At 47.9% G+C, this 21981-nt stretch overlaps 4 protein-coding genes across 5 annotated transcripts; 2 read left to right on the top strand and 2 right to left on the bottom strand.

Moving 5' to 3' along the window:
• Positions 1-428: 428 nt before the first annotated feature.
• LOC119550535 (sodium/potassium-transporting ATPase subunit alpha) lies at positions 429-3295 on the bottom strand. 2 transcript variants are annotated; one of them, XM_037859257.1, is made up of 6 exons: positions 3113-3172; positions 1482-3031; positions 1337-1428; positions 1065-1239; positions 761-994; positions 429-702 (listed from the first exon to the last, which is right to left on the bottom strand). In XM_037859257.1, the coding sequence occupies exons 2-6, from the start codon at positions 2931-2933 to the stop codon at positions 547-549; spliced, it is 2109 nt and encodes a 702-aa protein (XP_037715185.1). In that variant the 5' UTR covers positions 2934-3031; positions 3113-3172; the 3' UTR covers positions 429-546. The 2 variants fall into 2 exon arrangements, with proteins under 2 accessions (XP_037715185.1, XP_037715184.1); XM_037859256.1 differs by having other exon boundaries at positions 445-702; positions 761-999; positions 1482-3056; positions 3113-3295.
• Positions 3296-3819: 524 nt separating this feature from the next.
• Positions 3820-4705, bottom strand: LOC119550536 (sodium/potassium-transporting ATPase subunit alpha-A). The gene is made up of 2 exons (XM_037859258.1): positions 4499-4705; positions 3820-4438 (listed from the first exon to the last, which is right to left on the bottom strand). The coding sequence occupies exons 1-2, from the start codon at positions 4685-4687 to the stop codon at positions 3866-3868; spliced, it is 762 nt and encodes a 253-aa protein (XP_037715186.1). The 5' UTR covers positions 4688-4705; the 3' UTR covers positions 3820-3865.
• Positions 4706-7385: 2680 nt separating this feature from the next.
• On the top strand, positions 7386-12338 carry LOC119550368 (5-oxoprolinase). Its single transcript, XM_037859010.1, has 6 exons — positions 7386-7883; positions 7941-8253; positions 8801-9563; positions 9677-10692; positions 10868-12068; positions 12124-12338. The coding sequence occupies exons 1-6, from the start codon at positions 7439-7441 to the stop codon at positions 12271-12273; spliced, it is 3888 nt and encodes a 1295-aa protein (XP_037714938.1). The 5' UTR covers positions 7386-7438; the 3' UTR covers positions 12274-12338.
• A 331-nt stretch (positions 12339-12669) lies between these two features.
• On the top strand, positions 12670-21785 carry LOC119549452 (small subunit processome component 20 homolog). Its single transcript, XM_037857548.1, has 6 exons — positions 12670-12829; positions 12892-15256; positions 15317-18172; positions 18234-20095; positions 20160-20798; positions 20855-21785. Exons 1-6 carry the CDS (start codon positions 12785-12787, stop codon positions 21287-21289), a joined length of 8202 nt encoding a protein of 2733 aa, XP_037713476.1. The 5' UTR covers positions 12670-12784; the 3' UTR covers positions 21290-21785.
• Positions 21786-21981: the final 196 nt, after the last annotated feature.

The raw sequence follows: 21981 nt of genomic DNA, 5'->3' as shown, positions 1-21981 counted from the left end.
AGTTCCGGAGATCCAGTTTTATCCGGCACACCCGTCTCTGTGGCTGAGTTTTATGCGCTCCGTTTTACTATGCACAAAATAGCTCAGGTGAGCTCAGATATAAGCAGATGGCCGTATTAAAGTGAAAAGTTTTATGAAACCTTAAGGTAAGGACAAAATAAGATAAATCCATTCATTTGAACACCTGGAAAAACATACTTCTATTTTTTATTGTTTAAGTGCTACTTTTAACATAAATATAATGTCCTATGTTATGTTAATTTGTTAGTATTGCACTGTTTATAAATAAAATACTTTTTAATGTTTGATCTAAAATTTACATTTATTTTAGGTCTGATGAAGTGATGGAATTATTATCATTAAACTAAATCCTACTTATAAAATAAAACTAGCTTTATAGCTTATATATCACACATAAAACCGATCATATCATTACAAAAATGATAGAAATGTCTAATATTTATCTCAATGTGGGCCACCTATATAGAGTTCTTGTTGATGGTACTGGCATAATTAAAATTCCATCTGAGCTACCTTTAAGGTATACTATTTCTCCGTGTGCATCAATCTTTTCCCGCTCAATACATAGTTGCCAGCTCGAGCCAACTGTCGGGGAAGAGTCGCAGGAAGTATCTGCGGGCGCTCTCGAGGAAGACCAGTAGGGCCACGAACGGACAAATGGTCCACAGGAAGTGGCCAAAGCTGCAAAAGTGAAGAACCCATGTCATAGTGCGGAGGTCAGGCTGCCAGAAACACCCACTCTAGTTCGTTGGTTCCGTCCTGACGCAGGCAAACAGTGATGTCCAAGAGGCACATCACCACGCAGAGGCAAATCAAATAGACGACCGCCAGACGCAGCCGCCAGTTGTCGAAGCCATGGGACAGCAGGTTGGCACGTCCGGTCTTGGTCAACACCAGGTTGGTGCACTGCATCGTGATGAGGCTCATCAGGCAGAGGGAGGACACCTGGCACTCCAGCTGCTGGCGAGCTTCGCTGCTCTGCGGGAGAATCGGAGATGGACAGATTGCCGGGATACATACTATATATATGGAGTTATCCCTACCCATTCCTGGCCGTAGGAGTCGGTGATGTCGTGGGTCATGTCGTCGTGCCACGGGATGTGCAGACCCACCAATGTCCTGGGCAGGAATCCCTTGTCAGCCATGAAGACGAAGTAGGTCATGAAAACAGCAGCTGCTTCGATGGTGCCCACAAAGATGTGGGACACAAAAAGTAGTCTAGAGGATATGGTTTGACAAAACATGAGAATGTGTACACAATATTAGAGAAATATTTTCATATATTTCACATATATCATCCTTAAAGAGCTTGTACCGACTATTTAGCAGGAAGTCATCGTAAACTTTGGGCATCTGCAGCATCAGTTTCTCCTCTGGGGGCTCATAAATTAAGGTCATGGCAGGTAGCTGTGGGAAAACTCAGTCATTTATAAGGTCCCATTTTATGAGACCCCACTTACCAAGTTCACCAGGATGGCAATTGTGAGCTCGTCCATGATATGGATGTGTAGGGGAATGTGAAGCAGGAAGAAGGTGGAGTACACCAGTATGTTGGTGGTGTTGGTGGCCAGGCAATAGGCCAGAGCCTTCTTCAGGTTCTCGAACAACAGCCGACTATCGCCCACAACACTAACCAAGGTGGCAAACGAGCTGTCCAGCAGGATGAGATCGGCACTGGCCTCGCACATGACCGCACATCCGTACTTGGCCACCGCCACATGGCCGCTCCTCATGGCGGGCGTGTCATGGAGCGTTCCCCCGACGACGGAGACCACAGCACCCAGCCGGCGACAGGCTTCCACTATCCAGTGGTGCTGCTCCGCGCTCGTCCCGGCACAAACCAAATCCCGCTGAGCCAGGAGCAGCTGTTCGATGTGCCAGCGCTGGCGATGGGGCTTCTCGTCGGCATACTGCGACATGTCCACTATGTCCGTGGTGGTCGAGAGACGTCTGTACCGGGTCAGCAGAGGATCCCACGGCGCCGAAAGGATGCCCACATCCATGGCCAGAGCCTTGGCCATGTTGCGTTTGCGCCCAGTGACCAGGATCAACTTGATGCCCGCCGATCTGCAACGAGCCACAGCCTTGGGAATGGTGCTCCTCGGCGGATTGTACGTGGCAATCATGCCCAGGAACCTCAGCGAGTAGGTATCCACTGCCAGGTAGTCCCGGTACTTGTACTCCCCACCCTCCACTCCTGCATTCGTGTGCACCTGGGAGAAGCGCCGGAACTCCAGCTCATTGCTCAACTCCTTATAGGCAAAGGCGCGGACATGGCGACCCGCCTCCAGCAGCCCATCCGCCAGGCCAAGAATGATCTCCTGCAGCTGGTCATCCAGCGGCAGCTCCTCGTCGCGAATGGCGAAGGTGGAGCACCGGCCGATCACCACGTGGCAGTGGCCCTTCATCAGCAGGATCAGCTTCAGCTGGCCGTCCGCATCGCGAGTCCGGTGCACCGACACCTGGACCTTATCCGCACTGGAGTAGTGTTTGTTGGCCACCTTCTCGTGATCGCGGCGCAGCTGATCTATGTTCGGCAGGACCATCAGACCGAACTTGAGCAGGGCAATGTCCAGGATATTGCCGTACATGTCCTTTTGCATCTTGGGCACCCCGATGTTTCCCGGACAGATGACCGCATCGTTGCAGAGCACCGAGGCACGAATCAGCTCGATAAATCGGGGTCCCTGAGCATTCACATCCAGATTCTCGACGGCAAGTAGACCCATATCCACAAAGATCTCCGACACTCGCATGCGCCGCTTGGTCATGGTCCCAACCAAGTCGGTGACTATAACCGTGGTGAGGCCCACTGTGGTGGCACTCCGAAGGTTCCTCATGTGGCACTGCTTCCTCCTCACTTCCTTTTTCGTCGTCCTCATGCCCCAGTAAAGGATGATGGGCAGATACATGGGTGTCAGGGCAACCAGGAGTGAGAGATTGACTTCGTAGACAATTTCTCCACGCTGGAATCCGGAAGTGATGAACAGCAAGAAAAACAAGATAATGACTATCAAGAGCGTATAGTAAGCCACCTAGAGGGTTACAGGGGTGAGATGGGTCTTTCTTGGGTTCTTTGGATATCGCTCACCTGTTTATGATGCCTCTCCACACGACTCACAGGGCGCTCCTTGAAGCTGAGTGCCGTCATGGCTCCCACATCGGTATTCTTTCCACAGGCTATGGCCACTCCGAAGCCATAGCCCTTGATCGCATGACTGCAAGCAAAACCCACATTGCTGGAACCCCATTTCGTTAAAGGTTTGGAACTCATGATAAAGATATTGGGTTTCTAGAAGTGTCACTTGGGCAACAGATTTCTATGATTGTTAAAATTTTTTATTTTTATTTTGTTTTTATTCTTAAGTGCTATCCAAAAAATAAAATCTTATTATCATCCGTTTTAATGATAGATAAAGGTGTGTAAAATATTTTTTGGAAACCTACGAAATTTATGAGTCTTAGGGTTGCAAGTGAAGAAATTCTCTTAAAAATGACTCGTACGACATGTAGCCAAATATAATTTTGTACAACAAAATCTTTATTCCACTTCTAACTCTTTAAGGTCCTTAAAATTTTAAATACGAATGTGGACCGCCCAAAAGTGTTTGTACTTAAAATACTATAGTTTTTAGACCTTGAACCCATAAACAGGAAAGTGGACTGAAAAATACAACTTTAAATATTTTCAAAAGCTCAAATGAATAAAATCAATAGAATATATAAAGCCTATCAATGGATATTATTTTAATGTCTTTTCTTATTTCTGTTTTTAAGGACATATGTAGTTATAAATTATTTATTTAAGATCCCCCCTTTCAATAAAGCTCAAAAGAACACAATCCTAGACATCCTTTATGTACTCAACTCGGGAGTACCTCTGGCGTCCCTCATTCGCCAGAGAAGTGATTTGCACGGGCTTCGAGTGTCCTGTCAGCGCCACGTTGTTGAGCTCCAGACCCGAGCAGCTGAAAAACCTCAGATCGGCAGGAAGCCGCTGACCATAGCTGAGGGGCACGATGTCGCCGACTACCACATCCTGGGTGAGGATAACCTCCTTTTCGCCATCCCTTACCACTGTGCAATACATGGGCATCAGCTCATCGAAAGCCACGACCATTTCCTCATGGTTATCTTCTTGCAGATAGAGCACAATGCCTGCGAGAAAGAACAAAACGAGCAAAATGATGCCAGCCACCAGAAACTCTGGATCCACTTGGCCTTGGATGGTCGAGTTAATTTCAAATATGTAGTATATGGCAAAACAGGCGATGGAACTCAGGAGTATCACAATGCCCAAGACGCTGAAGCAGTTCTTTATGAACTTCCAAAAGCTCACATCCTGTTTGAGGGGAAGTGGTAGAACGTTCTTCCCGTTCCGGGCCAGCTTTTTCGCCGCCGCCTCAGAGGTCAGACCCTGTTTTTGATGATTCCGTTGTTATATCGTTATAATATAATCGCGTATTTCGTATCTCACCTGGGAGACATTCGTCTCCAATCGGGCGCAGAGCTCGTGAAATGGCCAGATGTGCAGATACGGGCCGTAGTACTCCAACCACAATTCATTCTCCGTCTGGGGCACTGCCTCCGCCTCCTTTTTCTTCTGCCGGCTGCGACAACACTTCCCACTCCCACATTTCGAGATCTTTTTCAGCCAAAGCACCATGCTAACAGAAAACTCTAGGCAATTTGTGGAGCTGTGTTTTCGGCGTGTAGAACTGGCAAAAATGGCTCGTAAAAATGCCATCAATGTGCCCACATAAACCAGCCGGCAACTCCCACTGTCACTTCAGTCACTCGGTTGGCCCGGGGTCACGGGTCACGGTTATTAGGGGTCATACGCTGCCGGGAAACAGAGAAACAATCTCAACAGTTCCGCTGGGAGTCGCAATCGAAATCGCAAATCGACTCGAATTGATACGCCCCCGCCCGCCTTTCTCCTTTCTCCACAGCAAACAATTGCGCTCAAAGGCCGATGCCGTGATATTGACACTGACTTGCTGGCATGTTCCACACGGCGTATTTACAAGCGGACGGAATGCGCTCTTTATGGCCTCGTTTAATAAGTCATCAAATTTCATTGCTGCCAAGTAAAAAACAGATAAAACATGCATTTGCATATATTTATGGTTTGCGGGGGCCATGATTGAATCGAGAAATTCCAGCGTGTGCGCTCAATGAGTTCGAATTGGAAGTAAACTATACTGGCGGATGATATGTGGCATAATTGGCGGACATTGGGTTCGTTGGGGGAAGAATATAAAAGGTTTCACGTTTCAAGCCAATCCAATCGGGTTTTTCTTTAAAATGCAATTACTATGGAAACTCGAAATGGATATTGAAGTCTAGGCTAGTTTACGCTCCTGCAGTTATACTTCTATTGGTACAATTATTAAAACAGGTACTTGCGCTCGATTCCCTTGAATCTGCATGCCCAACTTTTTACTTTTTATAACGTTAATACGGACAGACGGACGGATTGACAATCAGACAGACAAAGATGGCTTGATCAAGAATAAGTATATACAGATATTGGGCTTTAATTAATTGATCGATTGATTATGATCTTGTTTGTCAATACTTACTTGTCAATGTCTACCTGCCTAACAATTACTTTAAAAGTTATGTAAGTAATTCCATTGGAATTTAATTTTGAAATTGCTGAAAAGACTATGCGGTATTAAAGACTAGAGGCGTAGAAACCAAAACGTTTCTTTTGGTTATTTAATGTATTCTAGAGTTCATGAAATTCATAACAAAATTTCGGATGACTCAAATTCTTCCAAGTATACTATCTGCAAAAAATTATACGTACTATCTGCTAAATGATTATTATTTATAAATCCGGGGTTCATAGAGGTCTTAGGATGATATGAAGTGTTACTATCAGCAAAATGTCCGGCGATCCGCCTATAAAAGCAGCTCTAGAATTTCGAATCCCCAGCAGTACATACTGCACCATTGTTCTGGTGTTTTCAAGTGTTAAAAAGTATTTAGTTCATCGAAAAGATCTACTTCTCTAGTGATACAGCCTTAATATGGTTAGTTACGCATCCTATATTCTGTGCGCATTCCTTGTGTTGCACTTGTATGGAGCTCATGCAGGACCTCAGGGTGGATCCCCTTCTGTATGTTTATTGCACGATCCGATCCATCAGTGTGGGGCATTTTGCATGTCCGCCCTAAGTCCACTGCTTTTTAGTTTACAAAAAGTGGACACCAAATTAGATCAGCAGACAGAGCTAAAATTGAGTATTGGAAGTAAACTGCAGACCTTAGATACCAAAGTAGAAAGTGAGCTTACTGGAATTAAGGAATCCATAAGAGCTCTAAACTTTTCTCTCGAGTCCATTAAGTCAAAAGTCCCGCTGAATTTCGAAAAAATCGGGAGCAGATTCTTCTACATAGAAAAACATGTAAAAAAGAATTGGTTCGCAGCAGCAAACACATGCCGTAAAATGGGAGGATACCTGGCGACAATCCAGGACCAGGAGGAGATGACTGCTATTGCTCAAAAACTCCCACGTGGGGTATTTTGGCTGGACATCACGGACCTGGCCAAAGAAGGAGAGCACATTTCCTCACTTACCGGAAGAAGACCCCCCTTTTTTAATTGGAAGAAGGGCGAGCCGGCGCCCATCAACGAGCACTGCGTGAATTTATATACAAATGAGATGTGCGACGCCAACTGTAACGCAGAATTTTTCTTTATTTGTCAAGCGCTTGATGCCAATTTATAAGATATCCTAGAATTCGAAATGTACATTGGTTAGATATTTTCAAATCCATTTAAATTACTTTTCATAATTGTATTTTTTGTACGACACAATAATATTAATTGATGAAACTGTATCATATATAAATTATCGGTAACCAAGGAATAAAAATAAAAAATGTTGGGAATTTCTCAAATTCTTCAATGAAAAAAGTGCGTTTGTTTGAGAGTTCGCAATTCTATGAAAACTTGTAGATATTTTCACAAAAAAAACTGAAATCACCAAAAAATGTTTGAATAAATCTAAAATCTACGAAAATAATTAAAAGTCGGTTCACCATTTCCGGGATATCAGCACATGAAGCATCATACATAAACATACAAAAATTCAGTCTTCTCAATTTAATTCTTAGAAACTAATACGCGATCTACGAGAGTAGACTAATTTGTAGAATTCTTCTCAGGGCGCAGAAAAATGAAAAATACTAACTTTTCCGCTATATCTTCTCGTTCTCTCTTGAATTCTTTCTCGTATTCTTAATCAGCTGATCACTACCAAGAAAGCTTTGATGAGCTTTTGAGAGAGGAGAGATCGGTATATACACTGTAGTAAAGACCACCTGTATATAAACGGCTTGTGACACTTGTTGTCCGCTCAGTCTAAATTTTCCAATCCCTTCGGAACCCAAAACAAGGAACATAATGTCGGGCAGCAAATACTGTTTCGCCATCGACCGCGGAGGCACTTTCACGGACGTACTGTGCATCTGTCCCGGCGGAAAAGTGCGCACCATGAAGCTGCTCTCCGAGGATCCGGAGAGGTATAGCGACGCCCCCCGCGAGGGCATCCGCCGGATCCTGAAAGAGGAGACCGGTGAGGATTTGGCAGCCAGTGGCCTGGTGGACACCTCGAAGATCGGTTGGGTTCGCATGGGCACCACGGTGGCCACTAATGCCCTGCTGGAGCGCAAGGGAGACCCAGTGGTTCTGGTGGTGAACAGTGGATTCCGCGACCTTCTCTACATTGGAAACCAGGCGAGACCGAAGATCTTCGACCTTAACATTCGCAAGCCGGCGAACCTGTATAAATCCGTAGTCGAGGTGGACTGCCGCATAGTTCCAGAGCAGGCGGATCGCTGTGAGCTGGGTTAGTATAATATATCCATCTCTCCAACCTCCATTGCTATATCGAATGTCAACGCAGATCACAGCTGGAAGGTTCTGGAGGGTGTGGCCGGCACCAAGTATCTGGAGGTGCGTCCAGTAGATGAGGTGGCAGTACGTCAGGCCCTCTCCGCCGCCCGTGAACAGGGAGTCTCCTCGGTTTCCGTGGTCCTGGCCCACAGCTACGCCTGTCCGGAACACGAACTCCGGGTGGGCGCCATTGCCCGGGAGCTGGGCTTCAGCCATGTGACGCTATCCCACCAGGCAATGCCCATGTGCCGGGTCGTTGCCCGAGGCTATACGGCCTGTGCCGAGGCCTACCTGACACCCCATGTGGATCGCTACTTGGCTAGGTGAGTGCATCTAATCTCTGGTGTGTAAATTTTCCAGATGACCCAGCTCTTTTCGGGTCCAAACATGTTTTTTAGAGAGTTATTATAAAGATAAGCTTTTAGTCAGACTGGAAGCAAAATAAAACCAAGCAAAACAAACATACGAAGCTGAGATAGGGTTACGTAAAGTAAACAAATCTGGAACAAAAGCTTTATACAAATGTTCGTAGCTTATATGAGGTTCTCGACTCATTGATACCCTTTAATTGTATAACAAATTCCAAAATCCCAAAGCTATCTTTTTTAAAGAATAAAATAAAAGTAGTTAAAATGCTTAGGTATATATCTATATAACTTTTATAGGGTTTCATACACCTATCTTATCACCATACACCCAAGTTCCCTAAGATCTAGAGGGTGTAAAAACAAAGCGCGCTCTCACTGATTCCATTGTCATTATACAGTGGTAGCTTAAATAATGGGATTAATGGTGATCCCATTATTTATTTAATTAATTTGTTATATAGTTATAATAACTCCATTCTAATGATGTCTTCCCATTTCATAGTTTCAAATCTGGCTTCGACAAGCAGTTGGAGGGCGTGGACGTGCTCTTCATGCAATCGGATGGAGGTCTGACCAATATGGAGAACTTCCGAGGGGCGCGTGCCATTCTTTCTGGACCTGCGGGAGGTGTTGTGGGATACGCTCTAACGGGAGCCCGGGAAACGGTTCTACCCCTTATTGGTTTCGACATGGGCGGTACCTCGACCGATGTGTCCCGCTATGCCGGCACCTATGAGCACGTCATCGAAAGCACCACGGCGGGGGTTACCATCCAGGCTCCTCAGCTGGACATCAATACCGTGGCTGCAGGCGGTGGGTCTCGGCTCTTCTTCCGATCTGGCATATTTGTGGTGGGTCCCGAGTCAGCAGGATCGCATCCGGGACCAGCTTGCTACAAGAAGGGAGGTCCACTGACGGTCACGGATGCCAATCTTATACTGGGACGCATTCTGCCGCAATACTTCCCAAAGATCTTTGGTCCCAAGGAGAACGAACCGCTGGATCATGAGATCGCCAGGAGTAAGTTTGTGGAGTTGCAGGCGGAGATCAATGAATACCTTAAGGCCTCGGGTGATAATCGAGTTCTGAGTGTTGAGGACGTGGCCCTTGGATTTATTCGCGTGGCCAACGAAACCATGTGCCGTCCTATTCGTGCGTTGACCCAATCCCGAGGATTGGACACTGCCAACCATGTGCTTTCTTGCTTTGGAGGAGCCGGTGGTCAGCACGCCTGCGCCATTGCCCGTAATCTGGGAATCGCCAAGGTGGGTAAAGATTTTGATTTTCACTAATTTGTGGATTTTAAATCCATTATTAAGCTTATAATAGGAAAATCTTTATAATTTTCTGATAGTAGAAATCGAATACTCTGTTCCAGGTTGTGGTCCACAAGTATGCTGGAATACTATCCGCCTATGGAATGGCTCTGGCCGACGTGGTCCAGGAGGTCCAGGAACCGAATGGCCTGGAGTTCAGTGATGCCAATGCCCAGCAGCTGAAGGAGCGATTAGATGCCCTGTCCCAACAGTGCCACAACAAGCTAGCTGATCAGGGATTCAGGCGAATCGAACTGGAGCCCTTCCTTCATTTACGCTATGAGGGCACTGATGGCGCCTTAATGGTGGCTCCGGCCACTGGAAAACAGTCATCCGCTTCAAATCCTTTGCTAGCGGCCTATGGCGACTTCAATGCCACCTTCCTGGATCGCTATCGCACAGAGTTTGGATTCGTATTGCAAAATAGACGGATTATTGTGGACGACATTCGTATTCGTGGATTGGGCAAGAATGAGACACCACCGGAGTCTGAGATTCAGGGTGCCTCCGAAGTGACGCCCCCAGCGGAGTCTAATACCCGTTGTCGTCTCTACTTCGATGAGGGCGGCTTTGATGCTCCGATCTACCTGACCAAGAACCTCCTGGCCGGACACAAGATCACCGGACCCGCGGTGCTCATTGATCAGCTCTCGACCATCGTGGTGGAACCAGAGTGTGGTGTCCAAGTAACCCCATTCGGGGACCTCATCATGGACGTGAAGACGGGCGGCAAACATGGCATCAACGCGGACTTGGATCCAGTGCATCTGAGCATCTTTAGCCACCGCTTCATGAGCATTGCCGAGCAGATGGGCAGGGTGCTCCAACGCACTTCGATATCCACCAACATCAAGGAGCGCCTGGACTTTTCGTGTGCCCTCTTCGGACCTGATGGAGGCCTGGTCAGCAATGCTCCCCACATTCCCGTTCACCTGGGCGCCATGCAGGAGACCGTGCAGTATCAGTTGAGGGTGCGTGGGGAGACTCTGAAGAATGGCGATGTCATCCTGGCCAACCATCCCTCCGCTGGGGGATCTCATCTTCCCGATTTGACCGTCATCACACCAGTTTTTTATGAGTGAGTGTTTTAAAAAACATTTTTCCTAAAAACAAACTCTTAGGTTTCTTGCGTTATGCGGACAATGTATGTAGTTCTTAAAATGATCACATTTGTAAAACGAAAGTCAATCATTTAACTTTTATGTAGTACTAGTATTATTTAACAATATTTAAAGTTCTACGCACTTTTCCAGAAACCATCCGCGTCCCGTTTTCTTTGTGGCCTCCCGTGGTCACCATGCGGATATCGGTGGAATTACTCCGGGATCCATGCCCCCGCACTCCACCTCATTGGCCCAGGAGGGCGCTGCCTTCAAATCCTTCCTCATTGTGGAGAACGGGCTTTTCCAGGAGCAGCAGATCATCGAGCAGCTGACCACGCCTACGGCCGCAAGGGGGGCGGTGGGCACTCGCAACCTGAGCGACAATCTGTCGGATCTGAAGGCCCAGATTGCAGCCAACCACAAGGGCATCCAGCTGGTGGCGGAGCTGATCGATAGCTATGGTTTGGACGTGGTGCAGGCCTATATGTCGCACATTCAGAAGAACGCAGAGTTGGCGGTTCGCGATATGTTGCGTCAGATTGGTCGGGATACGATGGAGCGAACAGGTTCCACGGTGCTGGAGGCAAAGGAGTTCATGGACGACGGCTCGCCCATCGCCCTAAAGGTGACCATCGACGCGGAGCAGGGATCGGCTCTGTGCGATTTCACCGGCTCGGGAGTGGAAGTGTGGGGCAACTGCAATGCTCCGAGGGCAATCACCTTGTCCGCCCTGATCTACTGCCTGCGCTGCATGGTGGGTCACGATGTGCCCCTCAACCAGGGCTGCTTGGCACCCATTCAGGTCATCATTCCCAAGAACTCCATACTGGATCCCTCTGAGGGAGCCGCCGTGGTTGGTGGCAATGTCCAGACATCGCAGCGCATCGTGGACACGGTGCTGAAGGCTTTCGGTGTGTGTGCCGCCTCGCAGGGATGCATGAACAACATCACCATCGGGGACGAGACTTGGGGATACTACGAGACCGTGGCAGGAGGAGCTGGAGCCGGCCCCGGCTGGCATGGAGCCGGCGGAGTGCACACCCACATGACGAACACCCGCATCACTGATCCGGAAATCCTGGAGCTGCGCTATCCCATGATCTTGAAGAGATTCTGCCTGCGCACCGATGGCTCCGGCGGACGAGGGCAGTTCAACGGAGGCGAGGGCGTGGAGCGGGATCTGCTTTTCCGTAAACCCGTGACCCTGTCCGTCCTGACGGAGCGACGAACCCTTCAGCCTTACGGTCTCGCTGGCGGAGAATCGGCCAAGAGTGGTCGCAATTTGGTGGTCAAGCGGGATGGTCGAGTGATCGCTTTGGCAGGCAAGACCTGCATTGATGTGGAAGCTGGAGTATGTATTGTTGTGGGACAGATAGTGTTTTCGGGTACTAACGAATCTTTTACAGGACACTTTTGCAATGAAAACTCCGGGCGGTGGAGGATTTGGACCAATTGAAGATTCTAAATCTGAAGAAGGCTTGAACCAGGAAAACATTAAGCGATACGTGGAGCGCGGCACTGTATTCAACTACCTACAGTCCCAGGAATCTGCATAAAAAGTGTATTTTGTTTTTGTTCGTGTGCCATATTAAATAAAGTTCTTTTATGTTCTGTGTTTAGATCAAGTTAGTCTAGCAACAATACAATTTTAAATTTAAAACATTTCCATTAAAAAATATATCTAAAAACCAAACAATGGCGAATATATATAAATTTGCTTACGTTTTGGTATTAAATAAAGAAGGAAAGCGCATTTACTGACCACATATATAAAACAAAATGTATTTTTTATTAAAAATCTAACACCGTTATCAATATAGATTTATAATATGCAATTTGAATTGCGCGCCAGATTAAAATGATAGCCGCCACTATCGATAACTTATCACGAACATATGTTTTCAGTCCGTGCAATCGCCGACAGTCTATCGATATTTGTGCGTAAATATGTTTTGCACGTGTTGCATTTGAAAAGAAAAGGGTCCGTAAACAAAAGTGTTTTTTACGTGAATTAAAGCGGCCAAGTGCAAATGAAGTGAATGGTACTCAAGTAAAAAATACATCAAAATGGCAGCCTTAGCGGAAAAGACGAAAGACACCAATACATTTCGAGTGAGTGTCCCCAGAAGTCTCACGTTTTTGGAGCCCCCTCTCACATAACTTTTCTCCCGCAGTTCAAATCTTTCGGGGATCGGGTGAATGAGATTGACCTGCGGCACTTGGCGCTCTACCACATAGGTCACCGCAACGAGGAGCTCTACGAGGAGGAGAACGCCACTTACTTCCAGCAGACGCTCCAGAAATGGAACGTTCTCAATCTCACCGAGGAGTACAACTACTTCAGCAAGCGATGTCGCAAAATAGTGACCCTGCCGCAGTTGCTGCACCAGAAGGACTTTGTGGTGGACCTGCTGCTCGAGCGCCTGGCTACTGCCACGAACCTGTCCCAGCAACCGCTGCTGGATCTGCTATACGTCCTAGCCAGGGATCTCCGCGAGGAATTCTACCCGTACTTTCAGCGTGTCCTGGACCGTCTGATTTGCCTGCTCAACACCCAAGATTCGGAGCAACTGGAGTGGACCCTCATCTGTCTGGCGCACCTATTCAAGACCCTCAAGCCATATTTAAAGCGTAACATTGGTGTGGTCTTCAATGCCATTCTACCACTCCTGGATGAGCAGCACTATGCCGAGCACGTGACCAACTTTGCTGTGGAATGCTTTGCATACATTGCCCGCGATGTCCGGGATTTCCCACGATTCCTGGCCTATGTGCTGCAGACTGTTTTGCGCGAGCAGGTGGAGAGTGTTCATGGCTGTGGACGACTCATCTACGAAATACTGCGTGGCGTCAACGGACAGCTGCACAACTCGGCGGCTGAGATCTTCGCCCATGTCCTGGAGGTGCTCGCCAACAAGGCTTCGGCTCACACGAAAGCCCAGACAGAACTCCTGGGAGATATTGTGGAGTATTCGTTGGGACTATTGCTCAACTTCCTGCGCTCAGACCAAAGTAACGTCCTTTGGAAGGCCCTCTGTTCGGCTGCCAGCAGTGATGGTGCCGATGTTCAAAGGCTGATTGATCTAATGCTTCCATTGGTCACCCACAAAGACGGACGCTATGTCACCGAGCTTCCGCTGGTGGTTGCCACTCTGCTAAAGTTGCTGGATCAGAAAGTGGATCCTCTTCAGCCGTTGACAGCATTGGTCACCAGTCTGCTGAAGGCTCAGCACACTCAACTAACCCAACTGGATGCCAGTCGTTTGCTGCAAAAACTTCTAAGCATAAGTCGAGCACATGAATCCGTGTACGAGGACGCCATCCTGCAGCTTTTGGACTATCCGCAATTTGAGATTCTAGTTCTGCCCAATGTCATTGGATACTACGAGGAGCAGAGGCAGGAAAGAGCACTGGAGCTCCTGGCTCGCATCGTTCAGCATAAGCGGCCGCTCCAAGTGGATGGCAACTCGCTCGCCCAATGGGTAGCTTACCCAATCCAGCTAAAGCAAAAAGAGACAATCAATATTGTAGAGCAAGAGCTTCTGAAGTTAGACGTGAGCAAAGAGAATCATCTGCTACTCGTCATTCTAGCACCTCACTTGAGGGGATTCAGCAAGCAGCCTTTGGAGCAAAAGCTGCAGTCAGGGCTTGAGAAGTTTGTAAAGAGTAACGAAAAAGATTTCACCCTGCTTCTATTGCTACTTCAAACCCATGCTTTGCTCAAGTTTAATTTACCCAAGAGCCTGCGATCTAATATTAATAGTTATCTTATTCCTGAACTGGAGAAGGACCTTCGGGCTTTAGCTTGCTTGCAGCTAGTTCTTCTTGAAACCCCTAAAAAGGAGCTATCCGCTAGCGAAGAATTACTGTCTGGTATTGCGAGTCTATTGGGCAATCCAGTTTCACAATACAGGCGCATAGCAGCCCACTGCTTAGATGTGATCAACACCGCGAGCAAACCCAATCCGTACTCCCACTTTTATGCTGCATCCTGCATCGAACTCACTGTCCACAACTACCGCGAGCTGCTCCTCCAGCTGCAGCAATTGGAACCGTCGTCTGCTCAGTTTAAGCAGTTCTCCCAATTGCCACATTTCAAAGAGCACGCTGTAAGCCTATTGCTTGGCCTGCTGTATAACAACTTCAAGTTTGTGTGGGCGCCGGTTCAACAGTTGCTGGCTGCATATGCCAAAGCAATGACAGCGGATGAGTTCTGGAACCTCTTTAAAGCCAAGTTGGTGGAAACTGTGGCCTGCATAGATTACAAGAGGGATGTAACAACACTGCAAGAGCCATTCAAAAGAGACTACCAATCGACGGCGCTGACCATGCTTCTTCCAGTGGAGGGCGAGCAGCAACTGACTCTTCAGCATGCGCTGAACTACCGTCAGCTCCTCTGGCAAAGCCTGCCCAAGTTGGGATCACTGGCCGAGGTGAAGAATGCAGATATAGTGCGATTGTTTTTGCGATTTCTAGAACAGGAATATCGCGCCCAGTTGGAGAAAACCGAACACACTTGGAATGTGAACGAAGCCACAGGTAAGTTATCCGCAAATATATCCCAATAACACATTTAAATTCCTTTTGATTTTGTTTTAGCTGCTGATGTTGACGCCGAGGACGATGATGAAAATGAAACAAAGCCCGAACCCCGTGGTCGGCAAAAAAGGAGAGCTCAAAATTCCCACACCAAGTTTATACTGCAAACGCTTCAGTTGAAACTCGCCTGCTTTGTGTCGCAGCCAAATCCTAAGGCTCTGCATCGGCAGGCGGAGATGCATGACTTCTACCTGGAGCTTCTAGCCGGTCCGAATTCCCAGTTGCAACAATTGGCGCTTGACTGCCTGGCGGCCTACAAGCAGCCTTCAGCTCTGGTGCAGCAGAAGGCCCAGCTTTCGGGTCTCATTGATGAAGAAAAATTCAAGACTACCCTCAGTGGATTTGAACTGGCCAACATTTCGCCTCAGCAAAGATCGGAACTGATGCCCTTCATGCTTCGTGTGCTTTACGGCAAAATGCTGACCAAAGGTGTCCAAAAGCAGTTGTCTGCCCAGCTGCGAAAGACGCTGATTCTGCGATTCCTGGGCCAACTAGAGGAGTCAGAGATCATGGACTTTTTGAAAATGGCGTTCGGAAGGTTTACTGCCTACACCGACAAACCAGTAAACGAAATGGCTAAGTTTGTTCGGGACTCCTATGATCCGTCAGCGGTGATTGCAGCCAAGCAGTTGCAGAGGATAGTCAATCTACTAGAGCTTATTCGCAAGGAGTTTGCCGGCAAGCTGTCAACTGACTTCCAGTGCTACGTCCTGAAACTACTCCTACTCGTGGGCAGCGTCGCCCAGGAAGTAATCAACGGAGAGGGCAAACTATTGTCTGCCTACAAGAATGTGAAGCACTCTGGCCTGCAGACACTGGTGAACTACTTCGGTCAGCTGGTCGACATGGAAGAGCTGTGGCAGGAGCCCGAGATGAATGCAATTTGTGAGGTATATATTTGGCCAGGTATTGCTCGCCTGTCCCAGGACTCTATCCACACGCCTACCCCCATGCTGAAGTTACTTCTCCTATGGGGCGGAGAGCCCCGCTATCAAAAATGGCTAAATAAAAGTCCTCCTGCCGATAAACTTCCTATAATGCACCATCTGATGGCTCTGTTACTAAACGAAAAAGCCAAGACCAATGTTAAGCGATCGCTACTCCAGATGGTGGAACACCTCTTGGAATCGGCATCCACAGAGGAGTACAGTGCCGAGGTCTTGTCCATTGTGCACCCACACATTCCAGCCATCCTTCAACAGCTCCAGAACAGTTGGCGCCACAAAAAGGCGGGCAGACAGACGCTTGATAAGCGGGAACTCAACATTTTAACCCTTATAACATCGCATGTGGAGGAACCAGATACTTGTGAACTGCTACTGCAGGTACTTCTGCCCATATTCACCAAACAGTCGGCATCAGCTGGGCCGGAAACAGTGGTTCAGTTAGTCACCACGTTGTCCAATCTTTTGAAACGTGTCCCAAAACCGCAGGATTATGTTCGTCAGCTGGCTCCACTCTTTGAGCAGGTTAGTGTGCTGCCCGCAAGGAAGTTACTTTGCGAACTCTTGTCGGACATGGCGAAAAGACTGCACAAGGAGGCGAAACACGACGTCGAACTATCCACCACTGCTGCATCCTTGCGGGAGTGGGTAAGGATTGTGCTGCTCCTGAATGCCTGGGACAAAAGGTGGCTAGAGCAGCCGGACTACGACAAACGTCTCGAGGCTCTTTCGGAGCTCAAGCAGTTGGTGGAGAAGAAGGACAAGAAGATAGACTTGCAACTCGGAGTCCTGGTGGTCTACAACTGCTTTTATATGCTGCGGCACGATTCGGATCTGGGCATGAGAGTTAACATAGGGGAACTGTTAAAGCCAATGCTTCCCTTGGTAACTCTGCAACTAGAAGTAAAGGAGGATGTGCATTTCTGGCTCGATGATACTCTGCTGCCTCTAGTACAACGTTGTATGAGAGATGAGAAGCACGAGCATGCCAGGAGCGAGGCCATCGGTGTACTTGGTGAACTTGCCCGTCAATGTCCGGCTGCACACGAGATCTTAAATGATCTCTCGCCGCTGACGGATAAACACGACCTGGAGGTGGACTTCTTTGAAAACATGCTTCATCTGCAGACCCAGCGACACGGTCGAGCTCTCCAGCGCCTGGTGAATATATCGGGTGGCAGGTGGCGGCAGGCTCCGCCATGCGCCCGTACACTCACACAGTTCCTCCTCCCGCTGGCTACCCGCTACCTGATGAGCGAAAAGCACTCGGGTAAACACACGCTTGTAGATGCAGCCATTGAGTCAGTGGGAGTGATGAGTGAATTCCTCCCCTGGACACAATACCAAGCAGTTCTGCGATACTACCTTCAAAAACTGAGACACGCCCAGGGGCAGCAGAAACAGTGTGTCCGGCTTGTGGTTCGCATCCTTGACGGCTTTCACTTTGACTTGACCCAGGCACAAACGGATCTAGCTTCTCTCGCCAAGCTCAAGGAAAAGCTGTCCGAGGAAGTGGAGGCTAAAGAACCTGCTGAAGAGACGCAAGAAAATAAGACGGAAGAGGACGCCGATGACGATGCCGAGGAAAAGCCCTTGAAAAAAGAGGAGCAGTCTGACTTTATTGAATTCGATGAGGAAGAGGCGATCGAACCTGCGGTAGAGCAACAGCGAATTCAACTGCTTGCTCCCAACGCTGCCAAAAAGGTCATGGCCGCTATCACTACAGTTTTGCTGCCGACCCTCAACCGATCCATCACCGAAAAAACCAACTATGACACCAAACACAAGGTGAACCGGCGACGCCTGAGCTACGAACGAGAAGAAGAGGAGATTCAGCGAGTGCCTATTGCCTTGGCTATGGTTAAACTTTTGCAGAAGCTTCCTCTGGAACTATTGGACAACAGCCTGCCTGGTATGTATGGGCTAAAAACTAGAACGAATGACATAATTACTTTTTATTTCGTTTTCCCTAGGAATCTTCATGAAGGTCTGCACCTTCCTGCGATCCCCTCTAAAATCCGTTCGAATGCTCACCAGGGACATCCTCAAGAAGATTATGGTTACCCTGGGTGGCAGCTATTTGGGTATGCTGTTGGAGCAGTTGCAATCGCTGCTTACACGTGGATTCCAAGTGCACGTTCTCTCTGTGACCCTCCATGGCGTTTTGGATGCTCTTAAGGGTGACCTGAAACCTGACCATATTGAAAAGTGCCTTCAAAACCTGCTAGAAGTGGCTCTCAACGATATATTCGGCGATGTGAGCGCCGAAAAGGAGGTGGAGAAAATCGTGGCTCACACGCCGGAAGCCAAGCCGAGTGCCAAGAGCTACCTGACGCTCCACATAGCCGCTCGTCATATTCGAGACAACTGTTTGCTCGACCTGCTTTTGCCGTTCAAGGAGCATTTGGCAAGATCCCACTCCCGTAAAGTCACGCAGAAGATTCAGGAGTGTTTTGCTAAAATAGTGGGCGGCTTGGTTGAGAACACCCACATCGCAAGAGAGAGCCTGTTGATTTTCATATACGGCACAATGTCGGAGAGCATCAGCGACCTTTTGCCAGGATCACAGAAACGGCAGCTCACAGACAAAGAGCAGGCTCTGATGAGGAGAACGCGACCTGATTGCCTGATCCTTCAACCGGCGCCAGGAAGGCGTAGTGTGGCTTTGGGCAACAAGCAAGTGAAGTCGAATACACAAGCCAATGCTCATATTCTGGTCGAGTTTGGGTTGGAGCTCCTTCACTTCGTGCTGAAACGGAAGAAGCTAACGGATCTAGATTACCAACCCTTCCTTCATCCTCTGTTGCCACTTCTAAAAGATTCTTTGAGCAGTAATCACGCTAGGACCACAACATATGCGCTTAAGTGCTACACGGCCATTTGGTTGGGAGAGTACGAACTGTCCGAACTGAGCAACGAGGCACTTCAGCCGGTGGTTGGACGCATGTTTGAGATCCTCAAGAATTTTTCGACTTTTGGAGCCACCCGGCAGGAGGAGAACGCTCAGCTGGTCAGAGCGAGCTTTAAAGCAGTGGTGGCCCTGCTGCGCAAATGCCAGGATTACAAACTCAACGAGGAGCAGATCGAGCAACTTTTGCTTCACATTGAACAGGAGCTGCAGGAGGGTGAATGTAGTAGCCAGACCATGGTATTTACCTTGCTGAAAGCTCTTGTTGGTCGAAAGGTGGACAGCCGCTCCCTGCACGATCTGATGAAGCGTCTGGGAGACCTTTCCATCATCTCTCCCTCGGATTATGTGCGAGATGAGTGTCGTGGCATCCTGCTCATCTATATAATGGAATATACGCTGGGCCATAAGGTTGAGCAGTTTGTCAAGTTCATGTCGGTGCAATTGTGCTACAGCCAGACCGCCGGTCGCCAGTCGGCCATTCAGTTCATGCACTCTATCATCAACAAGTTCCCGCAGCTGATGCTGGTCAAGCAGTCCGAGTTTCTATATCTTTCCCTGGGAACCCGACTGGTTAACGATGAAGACCCATCGTGTCGACGCAGTGTGGCCGGTGCTTTGGAAGCTCTGATCGGACGTCTCACCAAACTGGAGAGGCAACCCCTGCTGGATCTGACGCTGCTGTTCTTCACTTCACCACAGTCCAGTCAGAAGCCAGGAGTCCGGGAAATGGCCGCTGCTCTTCTCTCGAGATTTGTCCAGGCGGAAAAAGCCGGCTTTGCAGAAAGATTGCCCCTGGTACTGCCCATTCTAGTAAATGTTATGACTTTGGGTGATGCTGAGTCGGCAGGTAGATTTGTGCGAGCTCCAGGACACCTGGCAGTAGAGCCGAATGAAAATGGTCTGCATAACAAGAAAAAGCGAAAGGTAACCGAAGCTTTTACATCCATTTGTGTGCGCATTCACCAAAAACTCTTTTGTTATTTTCCAGAAATTCGAAACTCTGCCCGATGAAGAACTACTACTCGGTGACAACGACAACGAATCCCGGCTAGAGCAACAGCAGCGCAAAGCTGACCACCAGCTTATCCAATTACAGTACTGTCTGCTTAAAATTTTTGAGCATTGCGGTGAGGGCTTACTCAGCAATCCGGAACTCTCTGATAGTATTGATGAGCTGGCCTACGGCTCTCAGAGACTTTTGGGACACGACCACAACTGGGTTCGCTGCAATGCAGCCAAACTACTGACGCACATCCTGGCCCACTACGATTACACGATTGTTGGCCAACAGCTGTCCGGAATTAAGAAGGAAGCAGGCACTGAACAGACGCTGTACTTTATTTATGGACAGCCCGCAGAGGATATAAAATCTCTGGTCTTAGATCTGTGTGCTCAGGTCGTACCGGGCGATACGGCACAGGAGATGATCGATGAGCTGTCGAAGATTCTCTTGTACATTGGACACATGCTGAGGGATGTTCCATTTAGTCTGAAGCAGGAAAAGGATGCTGATGATGATGATGAGGAGCGAGTGCCGGTCAACAAAATAAACCTCAACTGGCTGTTGCGGAACATACGCTTCCTGATCAACAAAGAAGTGGCCAAGGCGCCTCACGACACCAGCATAGTACGTATAACTATATATATCGAAGTATAATTACTCAATCTCTTGTCCAACTTCAGAGAACTGCCATGTTCACGCTAATAGAGGCCTTGTCCACGCTGCTCAGTGTGGAGTCCGTAACCAGATTGGCGCCCTCTCTACTCCAGGCTCTGGTTCGCGAAATGTCCGAAGAGGATCAGAACGTGGATGCAGATCTGCGCCAGCAAGCCCTTCGGGTGGGCAGTCGTCTGAGAAAGCGCATAGGAGCCGATGTCTACGACAAACTCAGGAATGCGGTGCAAACCAAGCTGATGGCTCGACGCGCCGAGCGTCGCAAGGTTGTGGCCCAGGAGAAGATTCACGATCCAGAACGAGCGGCCAAGCGAAAGGCTGGCGTGCAGGAGCGCAAGAAGGCAGCGAAACGCCTAAAGGCGGCTGTCGTCCGTGGCAAAGCTCCGGACATCAAGCAAAAACTGAAAAAGCGGAAGCGGAAAGCAGAAATGGAAGGATTTTAGTCAGTTGATTTCAAAGTTAAGTTGTTTCTAAGTAGATCCGGAAAGTTACCGAAAATTGTAACCTAAGCTAAATATGAAATAATAAATGTAGTTTTTATAACCAAAACGAGGTTATCAGAAAAAATGTGTAAAAATAGAATTGAGAGTACCTTGACTATCATATACCCGTTGCTCAGCTAACCATTTTAACTTATTAACTAATAATGCGATATTAACGATTTTTTTCACGCCAATAAATATTTACCACTGAAAAAAGACATAACTTAGACTAAATAACTCTTCAAAAATGTGGGCACCACAAACTTTGCGGATTGTGGGCGTGGCACGCGGCTGAATCAACCATATGCTCCATAGGGACTGTTTAATATTACCAATACCAAAAATGTTGTAATGTTGATAAGGATTAAGCTTAATTTAAGATGAAGCTTGCGAAAGAGTCACTTTTATTTGTAATATGTTTCGTGACGCACAAATAAATTATGGTCGTTGATAAGTATTTGCAAACTATATTCACAGCTGCTAAGGGGTCAAATGGGGTCAGGCGGCAAATTGTAATTATATTTTAGGGTGGCCCAAAATGCAAAATAAATATTCATTTTTTTGTGTGACTTGTTTTTTATTTGAGGACGTTCATTTTATGGCATTAACGTTTAATGGTTAAACACAAAACTATTTTCTTTCCATTTGGGGAC

This window comes from Drosophila subpulchrella, chromosome 2R (genome assembly GCF_014743375.2).
Source record: "Drosophila subpulchrella strain 33 F10 #4 breed RU33 chromosome 2R, RU_Dsub_v1.1 Primary Assembly, whole genome shotgun sequence".
Classification (NCBI taxonomy): Eukaryota; Metazoa; Arthropoda; class Insecta; order Diptera; family Drosophilidae; genus Drosophila; species Drosophila subpulchrella.
Note: the sequence above shows the minus strand (reverse complement) of the source record. Positions and strands in the feature narration are given on the sequence as shown.